At 41.6% G+C, this 22,534-nt stretch overlaps 1 protein-coding gene across 5 annotated transcripts in view; it reads right to left on the minus strand.

Annotated features, from left to right (window-relative positions):
- LOC148022015 (kinesin-like protein KIN-12F) overlaps positions 1 to 18,770 on the minus strand; it is a 66,208-nt gene extending 47,438 nt beyond the window's left edge. For 4 of the 5 annotated variants that reach the window (XR_015694449.1, XM_087697590.1, XM_087697589.1 and 1 more), the window contains exons 1-11: positions 17,260 to 18,770; positions 16,981 to 17,136; positions 16,808 to 16,891; positions 16,578 to 16,697; positions 3,428 to 3,541; positions 3,257 to 3,349; positions 2,470 to 2,559; positions 2,304 to 2,374; positions 2,068 to 2,142; positions 1,897 to 1,984; positions 1,743 to 1,801 (exon numbers count right to left, since the gene is read on the minus strand). Coding sequence is in view for 4 of the 5 variants with exons in the window: in XM_087697590.1 (XP_087553716.1) it covers positions 1,743 to 1,801; positions 1,897 to 1,984; positions 2,068 to 2,142; positions 2,304 to 2,374; positions 2,470 to 2,559; positions 3,257 to 3,349; positions 3,428 to 3,541; positions 16,578 to 16,697; positions 16,808 to 16,891; positions 16,981 to 17,136; positions 17,260 to 18,144 (1,835 nt within the window). In the remaining variant the exon portion in view is untranslated. Of the gene's footprint in view, positions 1 to 1,742; positions 1,802 to 1,896; positions 1,986 to 2,067; positions 2,143 to 2,303; positions 2,375 to 2,469; positions 2,560 to 3,256; positions 3,350 to 3,427; positions 3,542 to 16,577; positions 16,698 to 16,807; positions 16,892 to 16,980; positions 17,137 to 17,259 lie in introns of those variants that run through there. The other variant, XM_087697592.1, reaches the window with a different exon arrangement.
- Between the last annotated feature and the right edge of the window lie 3,764 nt (positions 18,771 to 22,534).

Here is a 22,534-nt window from a genome sequence, read left to right on the forward strand (position 1 = left end):
TCATGTTGCAAGAACGTTGCCTACCGTGCTACCAAAGACTCCACAAGTGCATCTCACTCAAGCTCACTCAAGCACTAGTTATACACTAATAGTTCTTTCTAGGATGCAATTGTTGCTTGGATCAATCCACATGACAATAGCAAAACAATCACACATGCTTGACATAAAGCATTCTCAAACAACAAGCCCACCATGTCAAAAGTCGACATCAAATGGTGTAGGCCTATTGTTCAATAAACATGGAGACTAATTTTTCATAATTTCTATTCCACCCATAGTTCAAAGGAAACAAGGAAATGAAAACAGAAACAAAAATGGAAAGTTTGAAGAAGGGGAGAATGGAAATGCCACATGATCAAGGAGGGGAGGGGGGCAAGCTTAGAGGCTACGTGCTTAGAAGTTAGAACTTAGAATACAAGTTTCATACTCAAAATCAAAGCTTTTTCTAAAGTCCAAGTTTTTTTTTCTTTTTTTTTGGGGGGGGGGGGGGGAGAGAGAGAGAGAGAGAGAAAACGTCAATGCAATCCTAAGGCTAAATGACAGTCTATTCATTTAAAATGTAATCTTATTTGTGTTCTATTGGCATGTGTGTGGGGGGGGAGAGACACAGAGAGAAAGAGAGAGAGAGAGAGAGAGAGAGAGAGAGAGGATCTCATCTAGTCATTCTTAGCATAGCAACTACACAAGGCCGTTATCATGGTAGAGAGAAACAAGCCACGATCTTCTAGAACTTAGAAGAAATCATGCACATGTGGACTGGTTGGTACCACAAAGCCTTGTTAACTAAAAGAATAAAATCAAAACATTAAAAATGATAACATTAAAAGAAAAAAGAAACATTGAAAACAATAACATCAAAAACAACATTAAAAATGATTGATATGAAACATTTAAAATGAAAAATGAAAAACATTAAATGTTAATCCTCAAGTTAGCCACTTTTTTTTAGAAAAAACCGCTTAGAGCATGTGGCAAAACAGGTGGAACCGAAACGCTTCCCCAAGCCTAAATGCCACGTGGCAGCTGTTTCCCCGAAGGAGAAACATTTCAGCTAAAGCAACACATTTCAGAACTCTCCTTAGATTTCAGCATTTCAGGCCCTCCTAATAGGTGTTTCAGGGCCTTTCCCGCTTATATGCTTCCACCCCCTTGATACATGTTCCCAAGGTTGGAAAGCCCAATTCAGGTCTACATTGACATCTTCGAACAGTTGAGAAAATCCTAGTTTTCTATACTCAATAAGAAAGGACTTATAAGATCCCAGCTTCATAGTGCATTTTCCTATGTTGCACAGCAAGAGTGTAGCTAATACAACTAAGAATCTGTTAAGCTTGCTTGCGGTGGTTTCGACCAGAGCAGTCTCTAGTCATCTGCCAATAAGGTCTTGAAAATTTTTGACACAGTCAGCAGACAGGCCTTGCATATAGAAAGAAAAACTTCATGTCTCAAGTCAGCCTTGCATATCAAAAGAAAAACTTCATGCCTCAACCTTTACCAGCCTTGTCTCTAAAGGCCTGGAAGAAGCTGAAAATACCCTCAAACTTTTTTAATGTATGTGAGTTCAAACAACATCTGTTCCTGAAGGCAACCTGAGAAGAAGCCAATGACCAAAAACTACGGATTGACATGGCACAGTGACATATTTTATTGCTACTCAAACAACATATGGGAAGTTTAAGTTTTACATAATTCGCTTACAACAAGATCTGCCTCTAAGCTCAGACTAGACAATTGAGACTTACCAAACAGAAGGGCTGACATTTGCAATAATGGTGGTTTTTGAATTGCCACCTAATGAGTCCTGACAACAAGATCCAAGTTTTTAGAACACGATGGCAGAAAACTTCAAGTTTGAAAGTTCGAACATGATTGTCAGGACCAGCAATTATGAATCACCTGCAGCAGAAAGGTAAGCTTTGAGTCACGATATGGTACATGTCGTTGTTTCCCATGCGCCACATCAACCAATATCATGATTACCAACCTGAAACATAACAGAAGTAATGTACTATAGTTTATCTCAATTTTTGAAAGAATGAACAGATTTCATAGCATGCAGTTACCAACCCTAGAGTTGACAAAGATTTGTTGATATTTGCAGCTTCCTTTAAGCGTTCTCCTTCAGCTCCTGAGCTTTTCTGTCTGTTACAACATGTTATCATGTGTCAGAGAGCAGATACTAAGAGTCGTATGCGTCAACTGATCAAAGGCATTCTTACAAGAAAGCCAGAGTATTTATACATTGACACTGTACACCATATGTATATGAAGAAAGTTGAGGAGTGTTGCACTAAAATGCACACCTTTCAGAGCCAGCAAGATCAACCAGATTCAACCTCCCAAATCTAATGTTGCTCATGGAATCAGTTTCCCACTACAAAAAAAGACATCAAAGGCTTTTTTGACAGGGCATACAAACAAAATTTTTCGTTAGTGTCCAGTGTCCACCAATATGTTTAAAAATAGTACCATGCTTTCAATAACACATGTGAAAACACTATGGGATCGACTGCTCTCTTTATTCATATTTGTAGCTGCAACTCTTCTATTAGCAGCACCCTGCAATACAAATATCGTCAGTCTCTTCTATTAACAGCACCCTGCAGTACAATTATCATCTCTCTCTTTTTTTTCGTAAATTATCATCTCTCTCTCTCTCTCTCTCTCTCTCTCTCTCTCTCTCTCTCTCTCTCTGTGTGTGTGTGTGTGTGTACAAACATGCACACCAACACACTATATAGTATGCATATGTTTTGTGTCTATACACACACACAGAGACACAGGTGTGAGAGAGTGTGCAAGATTCAACTCATTTTCAACCCCAAAAACAACTGTGGGCGCATGTGTGCACATGTTCTTTCAAAGATCACTTCAGCAGTCTTTGTTCAATTGTCTCTCATCAATGAGATTGAGCACCATAGGTATTCACTTTTTTTATCAGTGCCTTTGGTGTGTGCTGTGATCTCACTGAACACAAGCTGTTTATATTAATGTGATACATTCAACTCCTTTCAACATTTTAAAGAAAGAACTGTGTGTGTGACAGACTTCTCATTTTGTAGCACCGTCATTGTTAGGATGTTAAGCATCTAACTTAAATTCTAACTGCGGTAAGTCTTAATATAATATTTATTTATTAAAGCATGAGAGATCATCACCTTGTCTAATTTGAGATAGCCCTTCAAAGCAGTGTCAATTGCCATGCTAAGCAATCAAACATATCAAACTAGATCTTTCTACATGATTATGATTGTACCTGAAGAAGAAGAAAGACCACATCTTGAACAGTTCTAACTTCCACCTCACGAAGGTTCTCAACGTAAACCCCTTTCTTCACGTCTTCTCGCATCTGCATGATGACAAAAAGTCACTTGCATCAGTATATCTTTGCAATTTTATACTTGCATGTGCAATACACTGAACTTACTTGTAAATTAGTGGATGACGGCTCCAAAAGATCAGTTATTTGTTCGTTGTATATCTCAAGAAAGGAACACTTGCAAATGAATTTTAGGTTCTCATGTCTGCGAGACTCTTCTTCCTGATGAAGAAATGCATAACCATACATGGTAAATCACTCCAAGCAGAACCTGAATAAATAATAAAACAAACTGGAAAACAGTTGTATATCATATGTACAGATGTGTGTGTACCCCAAAACATGCAAGTACCCACATTTTCAAATTGTGCACTTACAAAACTAAAGAATGGAGCAGCATCAATGACTTCATTGATGGATCTTCTAACTGTGCAGCACAATAGACAAATACAATGAAGGGTGAACAAGAAGGAACAATGATGATGAAATTGCAAAGAAATCATGAACAAGGCAATGGAATCCTGAAATAAAAGCATGAGAATGAGTACAAAACCAACAGGGTCACCAGCACTTTGACGACCAGCTACAGTGCCTCCAGTCTTCCTCTCTCCATGAATGCCACACAATGCAATGATGATAAATGGGAGGCCCAAGAGTAATGCTTTGCTAGATCCATCTTGCAAGTAATGCTTTGCTAGATCCATCTTGCATACAAGACACAACACAAGCCATACAAGCACATAAAACCACCATGGCACAACACAAGCCATACAAGCACATAAAACCACCATGGCACGACACAAGCCATCCAAGCACACACAAGTATAAGGAAACCGCTACCATGCTCACCTCTCAACCAAAGAGCCAATATGGGCTCACCCCAAAGCTTGAGAACCACATAGCAAACAAGCCAAGCCTCTACCATAAGAGTTGACATTCCATACCAAAAGCTTACACTAATACAAGTGTGCAAGGAGAGCCACCTAGAGTTTCAAGTCCAAGAGAGCATCACACAATAGTGTGCACAAATGTCCACGGTTTCCTTTTATAGGACCTAGCTGCCCAAACCCTAAAGTGCCCTAGCCATGATCGTTCTACAAAACCTTTAACCACCTAAAGCGACATGAGCACCTTCACACTACAAGATCAAGATCATTCTTTCTAACATTTAGTATACTTTCACATTTAGTGACCCTTAGTGGCCAATTTTTTTTAAGGAACCCACCTTTTTTTTTTTTAAGAACCCGACTCTTAAGCAAGCATACCACAAGTTCTCTGCCTCCAAACAATTCTTCCACTTGACCAACAGCACACGATTAAGCAATTCAATGCATTTGCAAATCTTGCAAATAAAGAACCGAGACAAGTTTAAGTAGAAGGCATTTATCATATCCTCTTGGTATGGGACTTCCTTAATCGAGACAATTGATTCACCCTACCCAAAGCATTCTATCAAAAATGGCTTACATGGGGCATCCGCAATTACTTGGAGATAGTTTCCAACATATGTTGATGTGTCTCAAATTAGAGTTGTCCACATACCTTCAAGAAACCTCCAAGGATTATGATGAAGACAAGCAATCCTCAACATTGCCAACATATCATATAGAGAGAGTTGAATACGGACTGCCAGCAATCGCCAACATTTCCAACATATCATACAGAGAGTTGAGTACCGGTGCCTTTTAAATCATTGGAAAAGTAGTGGTCATAGATCATAATCGTACATTAGCAAGAATGGGCTATATCAATTAGCCAAAAACTTAGTACCATTACAATAAATATAAATTCCATCCAAAAAATGAACTGCTCCCAATCAAATAACGGAAAACATATGTTTAATACATATACTCCAATCGTCCATCCATTGGTCATTTGCAAAAATGGCCAATGCACTAAGAAAAATGATCATTGACAATTTGATCGAGTAAATAAAGTAATAGGTGGGCCTCCAATTGGTTGCCAAAAACAACAATAAACTAACTACTAATTTCAACGAGCAAGCCATTTGTTCTAGAGCATGACAAAAATGTTAGTCGATTCTTAGCTTCGCACTCTCTCAGATATGAGAAGGGTCATTTGTGACAATCAATCAATAAAAAGGACCAAGATTGCATCATGGCCATGGCTGGAGCAATCCTCTTATAGCACTCCAAGAATGTAAAAATCCAAAAAAAAAAAAAAAAAATCAAGAAATAAAAAGCCCAACAAATTAGTACCATTCAGCTCATAAGCATACACAAGCACATAGGCTAAGGCCAATAGCCAAGTACCTAGTATTACCATAAGCAAACATAATATCAAGAAGAGTATCTCTCCATGGAGATTAGTGTCATAAAACACATGCATGAAGCATGCATTAAAAAGGATGGTGTGCAAAAACTACTAGGGTTTGCACAAAGGACACACAGAGTATACGACCACGACAAAAACGCAAAGAGACTGACACAGACACAGAGGGCAAAACTCAAACCCTAAATGCAAAACTCAAAACTCAAATACATAAACTTAAACATAAACAAAAGAAGGGAGAGAGAGAACACAACTCTGAAGTGAATGAATGTTGTAAATGAATGTAAGAGTGTACAGTGTGCTCAAGGGCAGAGCAATGTCGAAGTGTCACGTCCATCGGAGACGGATCCCAAGTCTGTGACCACCAGTCGGAGTGTGGAGAGAGAGGAAACTACAAAGCGTTGACACCAAGGGCTGCCAAAAACAAAGGCGAAAGTTGCAGAGTGGAGAGATGACACCAACGGCTCCAGAAGGATGCAAACGCAAGCTGTAGGATGTCGCTTAATGTTGGATATGCTGGCAATGGCAACTGGAGGCCAAACGCAGCCTGGGAAATGGCGCCTGACAGTGGGCAACAGCTGGAAGAAGGCACGAGGGCACTGCAAGGCTGGAGAGAGAGGTGGCAGTGTTGAGAAACCCTTCACCTGCAATTTGCGTTTCTGCGTTTCTGCGTTTAGGATTTGCAACCCCAAAAAGGAGCGCCATCCTAGACTGACTATGCCTATTTATAGGCCACTCTCTCATTCATTCTTCATGGCTGATTCATTTAGTCCATCACCTCTTCTCTCCAACCTCTCCACTATCCTCACACCCCTTCAAGAGGACATTGCGGTTTGTGGTTCATGGCTGTCTTCATCATCTTCCTTGTGCTACGGCACCCTTGTTTCCTTGTATCACATTCACTCCATGATTCGGAACTTCATCATTCCATTCATCAAAGTTTCTTCTCTCTTCTCTTCTCTTCTCCATGTTTGCCGAGTTCACTCTGTGTTCCTTCCCGCCAACCCTACTGTCTTGCTGGTACGTCACCTTTTGACATGGTATCAGAGCTAGATCTGCTCAAACAACGGCAAGATCCTCCACTCCAATGAAGGCAAAGACCGATGGCAGGTTTGGCATCCACTTCTCTTCTTCTTCCGTTGCATCAAAATCTCGTTTTTGCAAATTTCAAGTGTTTCAGCTTGCCGCCCACACCCGTTCGTGGAGAACATCTCAATCGAAGCTGACCATTGTTGTCTCCATCAGTTGGCGCCTGATTTCCAGCCTCTTCATGCAATTTGGAGTTGATTCCAACCACGCAACTGCTATTCCTATGCAAACCTGCTGTTGTACAGCCTACCATGTCATCACAGTCCTGTTGCCTGCGTTTTTAGTCTTTCTCTCTCCTGCAGGCTATCCTACCTACGTTTTTAGTCTTTCTCTCACCTGTTGCCTACATTTTTAGTCTATCTCTCTCTTGCAAGCTATCCTGCTTGTGTTTTTAGTCTTTTTCTCGTTTTAGTCTTTCTCTCTCCTCTCCAAGCTATCCTGCGTGCATTTTTAGTCTTTCTCTCACCTACAGACTATCCTGCCTACGTTTTTAGTATTTTTCTCTCCTCACCTACGGTTTTCTACCGGTTGCAATCTCTTGTTGTTGGTCGCATCCTCCTCCCACTGGCAGCTCACTTCTAGCCCTTCCACTACCCTCCCACACCTTAGCTGATCTCTTCCTTCTTCAGCAAGGCACAATGGTATCCATGGCTTCTTTACCAACAGATGACCAGACTACTGGGTGCTCCTATTGTGGCATCTTCAAACACACCACCAATGCTTGCCGACTTCAACCTTTGCTTCCCACTCCTCCGGAGTATATACGTCTTCCACCACGCATTCCTTGTGCCACCTCTTCTTTCTGGGCCACAGAGATTGTTTTGCATCGGGTATCATAGTTCTATGCTCAAGGCAATAAGATGCATCCGATACGCACTAAGTCCTTTCGAGCACATGGAGGATCAATTGGCGCTATGACCTCCTGGAGATCATTGCAATGTCAATGGCAGTCTTCTCCCACTTATTTTCAGGTACTGTGGCTTCCACGACCTACAGAACTGCAATCCGCTCCTTCGAGAGACAGTGGTTGCTCGACTCCCTCTTCTTCGGCTACCTAGTCCGCTCCACTAAGAGACAGCGATTTCTGCCCACCTCTTGCTCATTCTAAGCCCCACCCTTCCCTAACCTCAACTACTCAAGTTCAAGAGGCTATCTCTGGGAGCTCTTCGGCACCCCTGATATCTTCTTCGGCACAACCGACGACACTTCCTTCGTCATCAGACATTTTGGAGTCCGTGATTCATGAGTTTTTGGATTTCCTATCTACTTCAGAGGGAGATTCAAAGGGGAATGTTATTTCTTTGCCCTCAGAGGAGACATCTACTTCAGTGAGGGCCCCTCCACCTCCCACCTCAGAGGGGAAACCTACTCCACATGAAGTTTTTCACCCATTCTCTACTTTCTTGAGGTGGCTGTCTTCAACCAATCATCTCTTCTACTGATACCCAGGATCTTCAGGTACCACCTAGATCGGGATCTCAGAGGTTCAACCACGACTTGGTGACAAGGCCTTCGTATTCCTTCCAGCATGGATGCACGGAGCTAGTGGCTTCTCTCCCAAAGTTATGTTTCGAGTTCTCCAATTCACTCTGTCTACTAGTCTTTACTACACGTTCCCTTTCCAATGGAAATCTTGGATCTTTGGAATCCTCTACATCTTCTTCCTACTCTTCTCTTCTTGCCTTGGTAGGACCAAAGCAATCAGCAATCAGCAAGTTAGCCCTATACTGAAAGACAAAACCCTGCAAAAGAGATAAGAATCTGCAAACACAAAGGTTAGTGGTGAGATGCTCCAAAGCAAAACATAACAGAACGAAAATCTAACTCAAAATAAAGAAAAAGAATGTGTATGTGTAAGTAAATGCAACGGAAGACAAAATAATGGAAAAGCTAAGGACAATGAATCGTATGGATCCGACTCTAAGAGTGTAAAAAATGAATGCTAGACTAACCTAGGGTATCCGAAAGGACCTAAAGACATGCTAGTCTAAGAAGGTGGCTACCGTCGCGTGCGTCCAGTAGCAAGGCTCTGCTAAGGAAATGCCTGACAAGATAGGGAGGAAGGTGAGATAGATACATGAAGTGCAACAAGATCAAAACCTGCAAACCAATCAGCCAAAGCAGGAGCAGAAGGCGTAGCCCCACTAGACTGTGCAGTCGCAGTGGTTTGCAAAGGCTTTTTAGGTGGAAGACCTTGGACCTTGAAGCGACACTCCTCGTCCACATGGTTTGCTCTCTGGCAGTGTGCAAAACTGGTTTTTCTTAGGGAGTTACTGCCAGATAGATCTAGATTCTTTGCTTCCAACTGAGAAAGAGAAGTCACCCTTTGATTGGCTTACCTTCGCATCTTGCGAGTTCTTGCGACTAGTGGTTTCCCCTCCCGAAGAAAAAGCAACCAATCCCCTGTGCACTGAGTAAGGTTGTGATGAAAATTTCTTGTGGACTTGATTATGCAACTTCGCGTAACACAAGAATTGGCACTCAAACTTGTAGAAGATTGGCAATTGAGATTGGGAGATTATGTGTTGAATGAAATTGAAGCACTTTTCAAGCAACTTATTCAAAAAAAATATAACTTAATCGTCATCTAACTTTGGAGAGCCAGTAGTGGCAAACTTGGCAAGTAACTGCCTATATTCAGCCAGCTTGACTTTCAAATCATCCCCTTTCTTAATAGAGAACTCTTGAAGCTCAAAGTCAAGATTAATGTGCCGAGTACAATCACGAGCCGCATAGCGTCAAGAAGGTGACTCCAACACTCTGACGCGAGCGGGGAGTGCTACAACTGAGAGTGAAACTCAAGAAGCAATCCTTGCATCAGCTCAACATTGGATGTGGCATTGCGGGCTCTCCATTGACAAATGTAATCAGGGTGAGCTAGTGGAGGGTCCAACATAGGCTCTAGACCAATCACGAGGTCCCAAAGACCCGAAGACTCAAGCACTTGTTGCATGAAATTAGACCAAGTGGTGAAATTTAACCCGTTAAAACGTATCTTGTCCGTGAAGGCATTCTTGGCTGTTGCAATAGAAGTGGCAATGCTTGGAGATGGATAGTGTGAAAAAGTGTAGTGTGGATAGGATGGGGGAGTGGAATACACTTGGGAATGGGTCTCAAAGTGCCCACCAAGCATGCGGGTAGTGTGCAAGGTGGATCCATAAGTAGGGATGAGCTAACTAGGCATGGGCATGGTAGCCACATGAAGAACCCAAGGAAGTGGGATAGGAACACAATAAGCATAAGATAGGAATCCCTGCGTAGGTGTAACCCAAGGAGAGTGTGAAAACGCACCATAAATTGAGGATGGAAACCCTTGAATATGAGTGGTCATGTGACATGTGAAGCTCGGAATAGTGAGGGAGATGCCTATCACAGTCGACCCAAGAGTTATGGGTGTGCTTCTTTGCCGAAAGGTAAGAGACGTTGTGTTAAAGGGTGGCATTCCCCCTAACGAAGTACCATGGTGCAAAGAGGTAGAGAATGGGATGAAAAAGAAAAAGGTGCTAGGAGCGGAGATGGAAGATCCAACCCCTAGGGTGTGTGATGCAGATGTGGAGTGTAATCGAAGGTTTTGGAAAGATGATGAGAGGTGATCAAGGTGTAATATAGAAGAGGGTGAGATGGGATAAAAGTGAGAAGTGTGTGTGATATGCTCAAATGAAACAGAAATTGTATATGTACCTGAATTCTATTTGCTTCATGAGCCCCCTCTATTGAAGTTCACATATGCAAAGCCATCCGGATCCTGTATCTTAAAAAAAGAAACATGCGAGGGTTTTGATTCATGCAACACAAGAATTGTACAAATCCGACATTGGACCTAATTGAGATGATAAAGATGAATCGCTAGATGTTCCGAATGCCGTATGTCCTCCATGAGCGGAGAGGTGGCCAACCTCACCAACCAGTATGAATGTCGTAGCAAAACTGGTAGGAGGGATGTAAACATCACCGTACTTGTTGCGATAGTACTCCTCAAAGTCCTCCTCTGTCATGTTACTAAAATCTGATGAAGGTAAAGTGTCGTCCTCCTCACCAAATCCATAATGCCATCTCAAGGCCTCCAATGATGGAGAAGTTTGATAAGACATCATAGGAACTGGAGAAGAAATTTTCCAAATCTCACCATACTAAGAATGTATGTGGCAATGTCCCCCCTCTTTTTTTTGGAAAGAGGGGTTAGTCAAGATTGTCAAGAACAAGAGATATCAACCTCAAAGATGCTAATAAAGATCGCAATAACCTAACTTGTTGCACCCTTATAGTAGTACAACAAAATCAAATTCTAGATCTTCCAAACACGAAGGTTCAACAATGATGAACTTCTAAAAAGAAAACCGGCAAGTTCCAAACCTTTTTGAGATGTATTCAATATCGTGAATTGAGATAACAAATCCAAGATTTAACTCCATGAGAGCAAGCTCACATATCCAAGGCAATGAATCAACTAAAAGTTAGAACTAAAGAAGACTGTCCATAGCCAAGAGGTATACAAAGAAGATTGCTTGTAATAGAGCACATCCAAAGAAGATTACAAGTAATAGAGAGCATCCATGTAAGCCTCTTAACACCCATGGGATTCAGATGGGTAAGACAAGGCTGCCAAAAAATAATACTTTGACTACCATAGCTATCTCATCGTTTTTTTTTTTTGACTACCATAGCTATCTCATCGTTTTTCCTCGAGCACAGCTTACAAAGTTGCACAAAATGAGATAGCTATCAGCAACAAGACTTATCCTAAAGGTAATGCACATCCCATAAACCATGGAAATCCATTAAATAAACGTATTGAGAGAACCCAATCCATGGTCGTAGAGCTTCAGCCCTCTGCCACATGAATACCCTCAAATACAATAGGTACAACGTGATCCTTTAGACGAGGTCTATAGGAAAACATGTCTAGAAAGTTCTAAATCATGGGGTACTAGTTGAGCTTCATGGTCAAACTACGGCACTTGATGAGCCTATTCATCTTATTGCTCCCAATTCGCAATTTTGATCAACGGAAGTACAACGGAGTTCAAGATTTGATACGATGCAAGAAGTCTAAAGAATTGTTGTTAAATAAAAACTCTACCGTTTGAGCTAGGTCTTGTCAAAAACAAAGTTCTGTTTATCGAGATAATCGACCTTTGATATTAAAAAACCATTAAAGATATCTACAAAATAGAAAAATAGCTACTAGAGTAATATCCTATTAATATGGGCGTGGAGGTCTCGTGCTCCAAGTTCGTTGTTCGAACCACCTTTGGAGTACCACAAAAATCACCAAGCAACATCAAAAGGTCCTTCCGAGCATCCATCGCAAACTGACTTGTTGCTTTTGGGGTAAAACTTTGCTGCATAGCAAGGAAACGTGGCAAGAACGAATGTCCAACTCTTGAAGTTACCAAAGTGTCCTGCGTATTTTGTGCTTTAAAAACCAAACGGAAACTCGCAATACCATAGAGTGGTACTCGTTGGGAATCCAAGCATATCAAAGATCATCGTCAGCGAGTTTACTGGGTTCCATTTTACTCCAGCAAGTATGCATCTAAGTTCTTTGTTTCCTAGCTACATGATAAGCCTTGTATAGCCGAGTGTGAAATGCGCACCATAGATAATACAAAAACATAACGTAGATAACAAGGCCCTCGCCACGCGATGACCTACGCCAACGAACGGCCAACGCTTAAGATCGCTCCATCTAACCTAGCTGAGGGAGAAGAGAAGAGAATGTGTATGGGCCGAAGAAAGCCCGACAACCCACCCAGTAGAGATAGCTGGCCCGGGATAGCTGGTCTCAATCGAGAAAGTGCTCGACCCAAACGGGTCATGACCCAAACACAACAGGGCTAGGCCCTCTGAAACCGGCGTCCTAGGGCCGAATGGGATTGCTAAAAAGTGGCATCGCCAGTCGTAAAATAGGGCTGCCATTCCTTTCGTCCATGATCACCATGGGGACCCAAAAAGTGGTCATCGTCGCAGAAGACCCACTGCAACGAGCCAGAACGTCATCGTCGCACACAAGAACCCCACGCACAAACGAGCCCCTATGACTCCTGCATGGACGCATAAACGAACCCCTACGAGACCAAACGGACGTTTGCTAAGGAGCCAGCCTCGTGCATGGAAACGTGGCAAGGCCACTTAGAATAGAACATGCGGATACGCCATGCAAAAAGGGCAGTCGGTAAGTCGCGACCCAAAGCGAGCCCGTCCAACGAAGCAGATCAAAACGAGTAAGCAAATACGTTACAGCCAAATGGAACAAGAGACAAAAGTCGCAAGCTTTTGACAGTCGAAACAACTCACCAGTCGCGTGCCAAAGAAAATGGGCCACAGCCTGCTGCCCATATCAACATCTCATCCCAGTAAAATGGGTGTCACGTCCAAAAAGGTGAATGGGCTATCAAAACAGGGCCTATTAGCGGTTCGCACATCTCATGGGCTGGGCATCTCTATTAGCAAGCTTCTTGGATGGCATGGCTTTTTTTTTCATTACAGTCACTTGAACTTTTTTTCCATTACACTCACACTTCAACGCCCACAAGTGGGGATACATCCCCTCCAAATATTACCCATGAAAAATCACAAGCATGTCTTATGAAAACCAAGGATAATCTACAAGCCAAGCAAACAGCGGGGATTCTCCTCCTCAAGCCACCGAGGAGGGTTCATTGGAGTGTTCAAGGGGCAATAGCCCCGATTGCAAGTACACTCCATGTGAACATAGGTGTTCCTACTTGCAATGCACCTTTGTGGGACTTAAACACACAATCTCCAAGTTGTGAAGCACAAGCTTTACCACTAAGCCATCACTTTGGGGATGCCACTAATGCCTATTTATAGCCAATCCTACATTTCATCATCTTAGCATTGTCTTGATGCTTGCATATGATGGAGAGAGGTAGGCATGCTTGAGAGGATCACCAGTAGCAATGCCTTCTGAGGATGTACTTTATTCTCATTGTCAAGAGATTGAGAACAAGAATGAGAGAAGAGAAGCATGCACTAAAAGTGAGAGAATAGATGAATCAAAAAAAGGACGCACTCCTCTTTTATTCAAAATGAAAGTGCCTTAGCAAGGCAAATTTCATAATCATCTCAAAGAGTGGATTCCATCTACGTGCTAAGTATGGAAATTTTTTAAACTTGTGTCGATTGAGGTTGGTGCACATGGAATATTTAATGTTGTTGTAATGTATACATATGAATAGACAAGTGTTACAAAGTAAGATCCTAGTGATGGTGCTAAAATGGCAGCATGAATGGCAGCAATACCAAGTTTAGGTATCCAATCTCTAGCTCTCACAATAGAGATAGGATTTTGCCAACAAGTCCTTTTAGCCACAAAACCTCCACACAATAGGCTACAAATGAAGTATACTACCTCAGGGAATAATGAGATGGATGAGGAGTATAGGTTGCACCAAATTGGCATTCTAAGATTTTACTTTTTTGTTGAAATGCTTCCCTTGTTTCTCCATTTAAAAATTGCACTTCCCAAAAACCATCTTCATACGAAATGCACAATTGATCGGACTTTAAGATGAGACATCAATCTTCTTAATTGGATCTCCAAATTGGAGATATGACCTCTCCGTTACCAAGCAATTGTGTAGTAAAAATTGATATCTATTCAAAAAAGCATAGCATTACTCAACCTTAAATAAGTCAAATGACTCCATCAAATTGATGAGCAAGTGCAAATGAGTCCATAAAAGTGATAACTAATTCTTAGTTTATGGCTTCGAGCGATTGGTCTCCATTTTGTCACAAATGTCTTCTATTGACAAGCAATGTCGCAATTTGTAGGCGACTGTAGAATGGATTGTGTCAACCTTTTGGTGCCTTGAAAATAAGGGTTCTGGATTTGGTGTTCTTCTTTCCAGCTTTTGCATCCAAACTTTCAAATCTTTAGGCAATTTCCAGTTTTTAAAAAATTCTTTCATTTAGCCATTTTGTGCATAATATATTTTCTTTAAAAGCAAAGCCTACATAAACCTTCTCTCCAAGCTAACAAGCACCAAATACCTGGGACGTTTGGACTAAGGTGCTCCTAGTAAAACCATAGCCTTCGATCGCTAAAGATGTTGAACATGCGCTTTTTCGGACTTAGCCAAACAATCACCTCGAACAATGAGATGCAATGAGGCTAGATCAGTAACACAACAATAGTTCTAAAATCCCGGTGCATGTATGTACAAATATCATTCACCATTTAGAGGCAACGGGCAAAGATTTGAATGTGATTAAGAGCATATGAGCAAGAGGCATCAGACCTTACACGCTTGGGATTTGACACCTTTTTCCAGGTATAGATACCCATGTGGTTTGTCTTTAAAAGTCACAAGACTGGTCATTTGATTAGCCTTATACTAGATGTCTTCATCCAACGTTACTCGGCACCACATGAATTGGAAAGGAACGCATGCATTGGCAGCTTATCGTTGTTTCCTTACAATAGCAAATTAATTTTTGAACTTCTTGGAGCACATATTGCGTGGTCATGCAAGAAAGCACAAATCAAGACATGGCTTTCACTTTTGGATGCAGGTTGAGTCAGCCTGTCGTCTCCCCAACTCTCTTTTAGACCCAAGTCTCAGCGTTAATTTGTGCAAGTGGAGACAGAGGCCAACCTATCCTCCACCTCTCATTTTCTTAGCAGTCCAGTCTAGAATTATTCTCCAACTTTCTAAAATATCAAGCATTGGAAAATGCCACTTTCAACCTACAATTCAAGCTTGCCACCTGATGCCTATTTTTGACATTTGAAATTCAGCTGCTCTAATGGACTGTGGAATCCAATCTTTTTTCGAGATAGACGGGATATGCAGCAGTCAGCATAATTCTATCGTGACAGATTCAGCTTCCATCCGTGGGATATAGTTATCTGGACACCTAACTTCTTACCCATTGACTAACCTAAACCCTGATTTCTAGGGATAAACGGGCAATTCATTTATGCCCTACTTAGCTGTCTGGATTGCAAAGCAAAAGGCCCAGCAGCCTTTGAACATCCAACTTGGCGAGACTTCCCAATTTGAGCACTTCAACTGGATCAATTTTAAGGTTGTATCCACCCTTAAGATGCATGAGAAGCTGACAGGCATTAATGTACATAAACCTGACACAATGTGCCCACCTTAGTCGGAGCACAAAACCAACATGAGGCTATCCTAGACTTAGAAAAAAGTAATTGAGGAGTTTGGAAACCGAAGAAAAAAAGGGGGAGCAAATAAATTCTATGAGCCAAATTTTACTTATGGTCCATCCACACCTTGCATCAACATGGTAAAGTGCATAAAAAAGCATTGGAAGATGTTGGCATGCTTGCAAAGGCAAGTTGAAAGAAGATGCGTCAAAGCAACTTCAACCCTCCCGAATTCGTTCATTGCATAGTGAATTTATTAGCAGCCTGTCAGTCTTAACCATTAATTTACAAACATTTGGAAAAACCAATGCGATTATACATGACTGATCTTGATTGCACAAAACTAATTCAGCGACCCTCCAATTTGCAAACACACACAGGAATTGAGACAAAGTGGGGTAATGCATAAACTTAAAACTTACAAGAAAGATTAAAAATGAAGCTCCGATTCATTCTGAAGGAAGCAAACAACATGAGCTAAAGGAACTGTATGAAGGAGAAACGACAAAGAGAAGAAAACCAAAAAGATCTACAGCCCACAAAAGACCAAAATAATTATGATAACAGCTAAAAGGACTAGAGATGCAGCTGGGGTGCACATGTCAATGGATGGTTTTATCTTATACCTAAGGAAGAATATGTCACAGCTCTCATCCCTACCAAATATATGTCATCAATCTACTACTTGTAGAACAAATTTGGCAACTTATTAGTGGAATAACCCCGTCTTGCACTCACCATTGAGATTCGAGCAAAAAGATACTCAAAGATTCTGGGAGTCATCCCCCGATTGTCACTTGGCCGTTGCTCAAGATCACCAATATCTCCTAGCATTGTATGCGTCTTGCCACTTCCAGTCTGCATGAATGGGAAAACTCCATGTAAGTCTATGAAAATGGTAGAAAAACAGCCTGATAATGACAGATGCACATCACATCTAAGTCTCGGCTCCAACATCTTTCACTTACTTGTCCATAAGCAAACATGCAACTGTTGTACCCAAGCATACAATTGTCCACCATTGGGACACCAGTGGTTTTGAACAGTTTTTCCTACCAATGCAACGTCACTAGTTAATAACCAGTTCTTGAAATTTTTCCTCCTAGAAAATACAGTTTACTTAGTACAGAGCCTTGCAAACCTGTGTTATTGTTTCACATGCAACATGATCAAAGGTGAACCTACACTCTGGATGTCCAATCCATGTTACAGTATGTGGACTCTCCTGTCTCAAGCACCTGCTGTAACCATTGGAAGAGATTTCTGATGCATTCAGCGGACGAGTTCGTATTAAAACCTGGAATCACCACGATAGTGTCAAGCAATATTCTTAGGATAGATGAATCTCTCATACTCACAGAGAAAAACACCGCAATGAGCCATGTGTCCATAGTAGGAAACAAGATCATTAAGCAGTCACCTGAACATTGTGATCATCCCAAAATGATGGATCAACTTCCAGCTCAAAATGTGGCACTTCCACAGCTTGATAATCAGCAAAATGGAGTGGTCGTGATGATTGCAATAACAACCCTGTAGGTCTTACACCTGGAGGGCCTGATCGGTTATTTGCCAATGCAGAAGACACTGAAGAACCACAATTTGCTCCTTGATGAGAGTACTTTAAAGAACGTGATACACGGTTTGGAGTTCCAGTTTGGCTGCCACAGCCATTCCCGGAAGCTTCTGAATCATGGAAGGGTGGCCTTACACTTTTTGAAGAGCGGGGTGTTGAGTGATTGGAATGTCCTGTTCGGTTAGAATTAGTTGACTGTGCGCACGCATTGCCATGTGACACTTCTGGACCTGAGAAATTCTTCCAAGGTCTTGGAGGCGTTTGCAGATCAGTCACATCATCAGTAATACACTCCTGAACATTTCTCCCTGTTGGAGAAACTGATCTGAAAGCTGCAGAAGTACCATCTCTTTCCTGTCCATAACCTGCAGGATGGCGATTCTGGTGCCAGCCAAACCTATTTCTTCCAATTACACCATTTGAATGGGGCAGAATGTTCTTTTCAGGGGTACTATGTGTAGAACTATCAAAACTATCTGCTTGCAGTGATTGTCTACTTTTTACCCGTGGAGTGGCCACGTCACTCTTGCCTTTGGGAGTTGAGGTAAAATTTCCACTTGTCTCTGAAACCTGTCCTGGCAGAGGAATAGGGCAAAGTGGAGCTCGATTAGGAGCGATGGCATTCGACAGTACTCCCCCCAACTCATGAACATTCTCATTGCCATCCTGAGCTGCCGGTTTTCTGGGAGAATGCCTAGAATAGGTGTGTAATGGAGACATTCCCTTCATTGCATCCAGCTGTGGTTGAAGAATACAACAATTATCGACAAAAACGTGCAGAGTGGCTACTTTAAATCACCTCTTTCTGCTGCCGTGCCGATTCATGTGCGTGTTTACAGACCCGATCCTACTTAGTGTGTCTTGAAATTGCCAAATTCTCGATGAAAAAGAAGGTACGTGTAATTCACGGTGGAAGTAGATCAGGAAGTTCTTAGTACGTGATCAAAATCTGGATGATTCAATCGTGGCGCTAAAATCTCTCAAAATTCGAGCTTCTCTGAAGCTGCTACGCGGAAGAGGGCTCTTCAGCCCATTCTGCGACGATCCTAGGAGCGTGCATGCCTAAAAGCAGCGCCGTTCGAACGATTTATGGTGGCAGGCAGCAGGTCAAGCTTCAAAGGCCATGCCTGATGGTGAGAGTTCAAGGCCATGCACGGCATTCTCGTCCAAACGGTAAAATGCTGGTCGCGAGGCCACGCGAAACGAACGATGGAGGCGTCGGGAGCAAGCTCGCGAGATGGCGAGTCTGCGAGAAGCCAAGAGATCGCCGAACGGGACCGCCTTCTGCGAGAGACAGAAGGCCGGAACTGTGCTTGCTGTTCTTCTCCTCCTCCTCCTTCTTCTTCTTCTTCTTCTTCGACACAGACAGAAAATGGCGCGCTTCCAACTTTGAATCTGAAGAGCCCCGATCGGTTCCGGACTCCAAGCTTCTTTCTGACTCCACCTATAGCGTGTTTGGCGTCCGTAGTGGGGCTTGAGCTCTTCTAGACACCTTTTTGGGGACCTTTTAATACGGCGATTTCCCTTCCATCGGATGGCCAGTTTTGAATTCCCGAACCGGGGATTTCAAAAAAAACACTTTTTTCGAACACGCCATTGAATGCTCTTCTGAAACAAACCATGGTCCTCTAACGGGACTCAACACAACGGAGCTGTTCACACGTTACGGGGTTCCCGGTTCCCATTTCCCACCTTTTGTCACACGCAAACCAAAAACTAGTCTTAGTCACATCAACCGGTTTTTGCTTTTCAGCTGGAAAATGGTTTTCAATTTAAAACACAAGCTCAGAGGAGTTTCGGTTGAGAACCACAATGAAAACACATTAGGGTGTTTCTCCATTTCCCATTCCCACCTTTCGTTGCGGAAAGCCAAAAACTAGTGCTACTCCTACGTGTTCGTTACTACTTTTCAACTATTCAAATGGTTTTCAATTTGAAACATGAGCTCAATGGTGTTTCAATTGAAAATCATAGTGAATGAGGAGGCATTGATGTCAATTTTCAAATACATGTTGAATTCGATGAAGGTGAAAATCTAGGAATATTCTCTCATTAATCAGTCATGTTAAGAAACAAATATATTAGTATTTGAAAAAAAATGAGGTATTCAGAACCCACTAATGTGACCGGGTTTTGACTTTCAAATCCGAAAAGCAACCTACTAAAGTGAGGTTGGTTACACACCAAGTCATGGATACCCAACCCTCCAAAAAAGGGTCAATGAGAAGCAAGCATTCCTAAAATAAGGTGGGTGCGTTTACACACAAAGTGCAAACAACTAGGCACAATTTGGGCCCCCGTCTTATTTTGGCCGTCAACAAGGCAGAGGAACTCCCCCACTCGCTCACTTGCCCTGTTTTGTCCAAGGCACCATCACACCAATCAACATCCTCTATTGGCATCCTCCGTCTTCTTTTCATTGGGGAAGAGTCATTGCACATCTCCCTGCGCTATTTCATCACAAGACCTCTTGTTATTCCTTTCATCACCATCTTGTGTTTCTACTTCTCATTGAATTCCCCTTGTGTCTCTACAAGAGCTCCTATGAAAAAATCGTGGTATTTGTTGGATTTCTTATTGTCAGATTTTGTTGGTCGCTTATTTGTTGAGGGGTTGTCTTTTTTAAGCAAAGCATGTATCACAAAAGATTGCTAGACATTGTTTATCCTACTATAGATACCTTCAAAGCTAAGCATTGTTGAACTTCATATTTTTGCCCAATATAGAAATATTGTGCATTTGCTACTCATCATATTTTTGCTAATCATGTTTCTCCATCATCGTGCTTTTACTTGCTCAGGTATAATCAGCCACATGTGCTCTCTCTCTCTCTCTCTCTCTCTCTCTCTCTCTCTCTCTCTCTCTCTCTCTCTCTCTCTCTCTCTCTCTCATGTGCATACAAGGGAGGCTTACCAAATACCTCCTCTATAACTCTACTACCAAGAGTAATGCATGGGGATCTATCTATCAAAGGAACAATAGTAGTAACTACCTCAATCCACAAGTACAATGGTAACCTTACCTGACTAAGCATATTGTGGACTCTTTCCTGAATAGTCCAATTCATACGCTTTACAACACCATTATGGGGTGGGGTGTAAGGGGTGATCATCTAACATTGAATACTGCTCTCATAACAAAACTACTCAAATGCTTTAGAGACATCTTCACTCCGATTGTCAAACCAGGCATTTTAGCCTATACCCAGACTAATTCTCAACCATAGAAAGAAAGCATTGAAATGTGGCTAACACCTCTAACCTCTACTTTACAAGGTAGGCCCAAACTTTATGTGAATAGTATATAAATGAATGTCACAAAATACTTAGCACCACCTAATAACTGACAAGGCATGGAACCACAAACAATTGAATACACAAGAGCCAACAACTCATCCATTCATATAGAGCTAGACTTTTTATGAGAGTTACAAGTTTGCATGCCATATAAACAATGTCACAAGAGCCAAAACATGAGTAGTCAATAGGTGGCAAATATTGCAAACAAGTGAGTACTTTCATACATTTAAGAGACATATGTCCAAGACGACAATGCCAAAGAGGTACATGAGGAAGATCGGTCATGGCAAAAACATGATCAACTAATCCAAATACAAGAAAAGGATACGGGTTGCCAACCTTGGCACCTTTAGCAAAGATATGGTTGTCATATGTAATCTTCCATGGAGAATCGCCAAAAGCGACATGGTACCTATCATCATTCAACTATCTAGCAGAGATAGGTTTTTAGTCAAAGTCGGAACGTGACGTACATCATGAAGCACAAATGGGACACTAGTACCAAACTACAATCTCACATCACCTATACCAAGAATTGCATACATGATCATCACCCAATTTGACTAAACTTACAATTGTGTGATAGGTATAAAACCAACGACGATGTAGGTAACATGGAAAGAAGTTTCCAAATCAAGAAGCCAACACTAAGAATAATTAGGCTAAATATCAAGTGATAAAACAACAAGTATGCAATCGTCTGAGCTATACTCTAAGGCATTTATCTCTTCTATCTTAGCATTGGACTTGGGAATAATACTACAGCCATCAGAAGATGTAACATTATCCTACACTTTTCCTCTGTCTTTTTTGGGCCTATCATTGCACATCTTTCGGCACTATGGCCTTATGTGACCCGACTACCCACAATAATGACAAGTAAGAGAGAAATTAGAATCATGGGGCGTACTACGTAATTGTCCACCACAAGACTTAAACTTGCCCCCATTAGGCTATGAGTCTCTACCATTATTATTATTCCCGACACCACCTTGTCTACCTCTCACAATAAGTGCACAAGAAACACCCTCTATATCCTTGAGTTGAAAGAGACCTTCAAAAGAGTTCGCACTTGGAGTAGTGTGAAATGTATTCCAAGGCTCAAACAATCTAACAAGCAAGAAAAGAGACTTGATATTCTCCACTTAAGACCCAACCAAGTAAGCTTATAGAAAATGGAATGAAACTCATTTAGATTAGAAAACATCGATGTCCCTTCCTTTGTGCGAAGATCCATGAGTTTCTTAAGTCAATACAATTGTGTTGCAAGACTATGCTTATCACAGAGATCACAAATCTTTTTCCATAATGCATAAGCACCACCCTTAATCTCAATGACATTGAAATATATATGTTTTGATAATGACAAAATAATGATCAAATTATATAGCTCATCAAGCTCTTCCTAATCTTATGCATTATAAAATTGTGGCTTTATGCACTCTAATTTCGAAGCTTAACTTACTTCTTTTGCACCAATACCTACCAAATCTAAGTCTTTTAATACTGAAAGTTATTGTCATCCAACTTCTTTATGTTGAAGATAACATCGTCATTGGAAGCATTTGAAGCACCTGCCATTATGTTTGCCAAACAAAGAGAGTGCATGCTATTGTAATAATAGCAAATTAGCTCCAAAACCAAGCTAAAAGGCGTGCAACATGAGGAAGATTGAGCCAATACACTGATGTCCACAAGCAAGAAGCACTAGAGTTGTAAATACAAGTATTTGCTCTCAAAGAAATTGCTCAAACTTTTTTTCCAGCATGGTTGTCCATAAAATTATAGTAAATCATGTAGGCAGCTAGGCATAAGCAATC

Source organism: Lygodium microphyllum, chromosome 17 (assembly GCF_053477565.2).
Source record: "Lygodium microphyllum isolate KBCC chromosome 17, Lygodium_microphyllum_v1.1.10, whole genome shotgun sequence".
NCBI classification, from domain to species: domain Eukaryota; kingdom Viridiplantae; phylum Streptophyta; class Polypodiopsida; order Schizaeales; family Lygodiaceae; genus Lygodium; species Lygodium microphyllum.